This window comes from Otolemur garnettii, unplaced genomic scaffold (assembly GCF_000181295.1).
Source record: "Otolemur garnettii isolate 467f Iridium unplaced genomic scaffold, OtoGar3 scaffold00054, whole genome shotgun sequence".
NCBI lineage: Eukaryota > Metazoa > Chordata > Mammalia > Primates > Galagidae > Otolemur > Otolemur garnettii.
Genome location: NW_003852449.1, coordinates 267,404 through 269,747, shown reverse-complemented (window position 1 = coordinate 269,747; position 2,344 = coordinate 267,404). Strand labels below are relative to the sequence as shown.

The window sequence follows — 2,344 nt, the reverse complement described above, 5'->3', positions numbered from 1 at the left end:
CATTGTTGTTTGGTGGGCCCGGGCTGGATTCGAACCCACCACCTTAGGTGTATGTGGCTGGCACCTTAGCCACTTGAGCCACAGGTGCCGAGCCGTACCTGCAGATTTTTATGAAAATTATATATAGAGACAGGGTCTCACTATGTTGCCCAGGCTAGTTTTGAACTGCTGGCCTCAAGCAGTCCTTCCCCCTTGGCCTCCCATGTGCTGGCATTACAGGTGTGAACCACTGCATGTCAAGGGCGTGCCATAGTTTCAGCTTGTCCCTCTGGTGTACGATTCTACAGGTTTTAGTTATTACAATTATTATGAAAAGGTACTCAGTCTTTTCCTCTATATCACTGATCAGCATCTTACTGTCTTACTTCTTCACTGGTACTTCCGTGAGGTCCAGGACTTTGCTTCCTGCTTTACTTGTAGTGTCTGAGACAGCACCTCCCACATGGCAGGCGTTGGGTGAACTGGTGTGTTCATGCATCTTTGCATGTGCTCCTTTGTTCACAGCTGCTCCAAGAAACATTCTGAGGAAAGAAGATGTTGGATTGTGGATGTGTGTTTTACAGATGCTGCAGGTTGCCCATCAGGATAAATGGTCATACCCATTGACCACCTCACCCTTGTAAATGTTCTGGGAGTATTTTCTCATTGTATATCTGATGGGTGAAAAAATGGTTCCTCATTGTTTCAGTTTGTGTCTACCTGGTAACTGTGCGTGTGAACACATTTCCATTTGTCTTTTGACTGCGTTTTTTTCTGTGGCTTAATGTAAAATAATGATTCAAGACTCCTCCAGCACACAGAGGTTCTTGGCAGTTTGGAAATAATGTACTGACTTTTACTATTCTTTTCAGGTCACTCAGCCAAAGGACCTCGGAAATGGAGTATATTAACAAATACAGACAGCTGGAAGCACAAGAATTTGATTTGTATGGCAGTGACCAACCAAACAGTGGGCCAGGTAAACAAGTATCTTTAAATATCTCAAACATGATGCATGCGTAGTTCACATGTTAAAACATTAAGTTCTTAAAAGTCCTTAAGAAACAAAGTATTTTTGTCAAAGTAAGGAATCCACACTGTTAATTCAGGATTTTTTGGGTGAATTAGGATGAATGTGTGTTAAGTTGTAAAATGTTTATTTTTAATACTTTTCTATCTTCAATATAGTTCCTAAATAATCTATCTGTGGAAGACTAATAATTGTGCCTTTTTTTGTGTGTTGAGACAGAGTCTCACTTTATTGCCCTCAGTAGAGTGCTGTGGCATCACAGCTCATAGCAACCTCAAACTCCTGGGCTTAGGTGATTCTCTTGCCTCAGTCTCTCGAGTAGCTGGGGCTACTGGCGCCCACCACAATGCCCAGCTTTTTTTTTTTTTTTTTTTTTTTAATTTGACCAGGGCGGGTTGGAACCTGCCACCCATGGTATATGAGGCCAATGCCCTACCCACTGAGCCAGGTGCTGCCTAATCGTGTCTTTCTTTACTATAACTTAAACTGCTTACAATTTTCATTAAACTTACAAGAGCCTTTTTTTTTTTTAACAATAAACATTAAAGTGAAGTTTTAAACAATGCAGAAATGTACAAAATAAAAAGTCCTTAAATCCCACTGCCCCAAGGGTACAATATTTGGAGTAATTTACTTTCTGTTTTTTTTTTTTTTCTTTTTGAGACAGAGTTTATGTTTCCCTCGGTAGAGTGCTATGGTGTAACAGCTCACAGCAACTTCAAACTCTTGGGTTTAAGTTTCTTGCCTCAGCCTCCCAAGTAGCTGGGAGTAAGGGCGCCCTCCACAACGCCCAGCTATTTTTTTTTGTTGCAGTTGTCATTGTTGTTTAGCAAGCCCCTGGCCGATTTGAACCTGCCAGCCCTGGAGTATGTGGCCGGTGCCCTACCCACAGAGCTACGGGCACTGAGCCATTTCCTTTCTTAATATGAAGTTTTTTTTCCGAGATAATTTTCTTTTTAGCATCAGGCCCAATTTGTAGGGCCTGATGCTAACAGGCCTTTTAATTGCCTTTAATTTTTTGCTTTCTCAGAAGATTATCTATTACAAACTTCTGCCAGCAGAACTGTAAAGCTCTGCCTTTTGCCCTCTCACTTTGTACAGATGTGCTTGGGAGACTGAAGGGCAGGAGTGTGGTTCAGGTGATATTGTCGTGACCCCTAAGGCCCTGGTCTCAGTCGCTGCAGGAAGGAACCGGGTGTGACATGAATTAGAAGTACAAGCTTGAGGGAGGCGGGCTAACCTTAAGTACAGTGTAGCCCTAAGCCCCTTTCTGCGACAGCTATTTATTAAGGTTTTACACGACAAGTGTAGAGAGTTAAGGTAATTACATATGAG

At 42.3% G+C, this 2,344-nt stretch overlaps 1 protein-coding gene across 1 annotated transcript in view; it reads left to right on the top strand.

Annotated features, from left to right (window-relative positions):
• Nucleotides 1-2,344, top strand: part of TDRD9 (tudor domain containing 9) — a 123,069-nt gene that overhangs the window by 25,368 nt on the left and 95,357 nt on the right. The window contains 1 exon segment of the mRNA XM_012806546.1: nt 852-958. Coding sequence (XP_012662000.1) covers nt 852-958 — 107 coding nt within the window.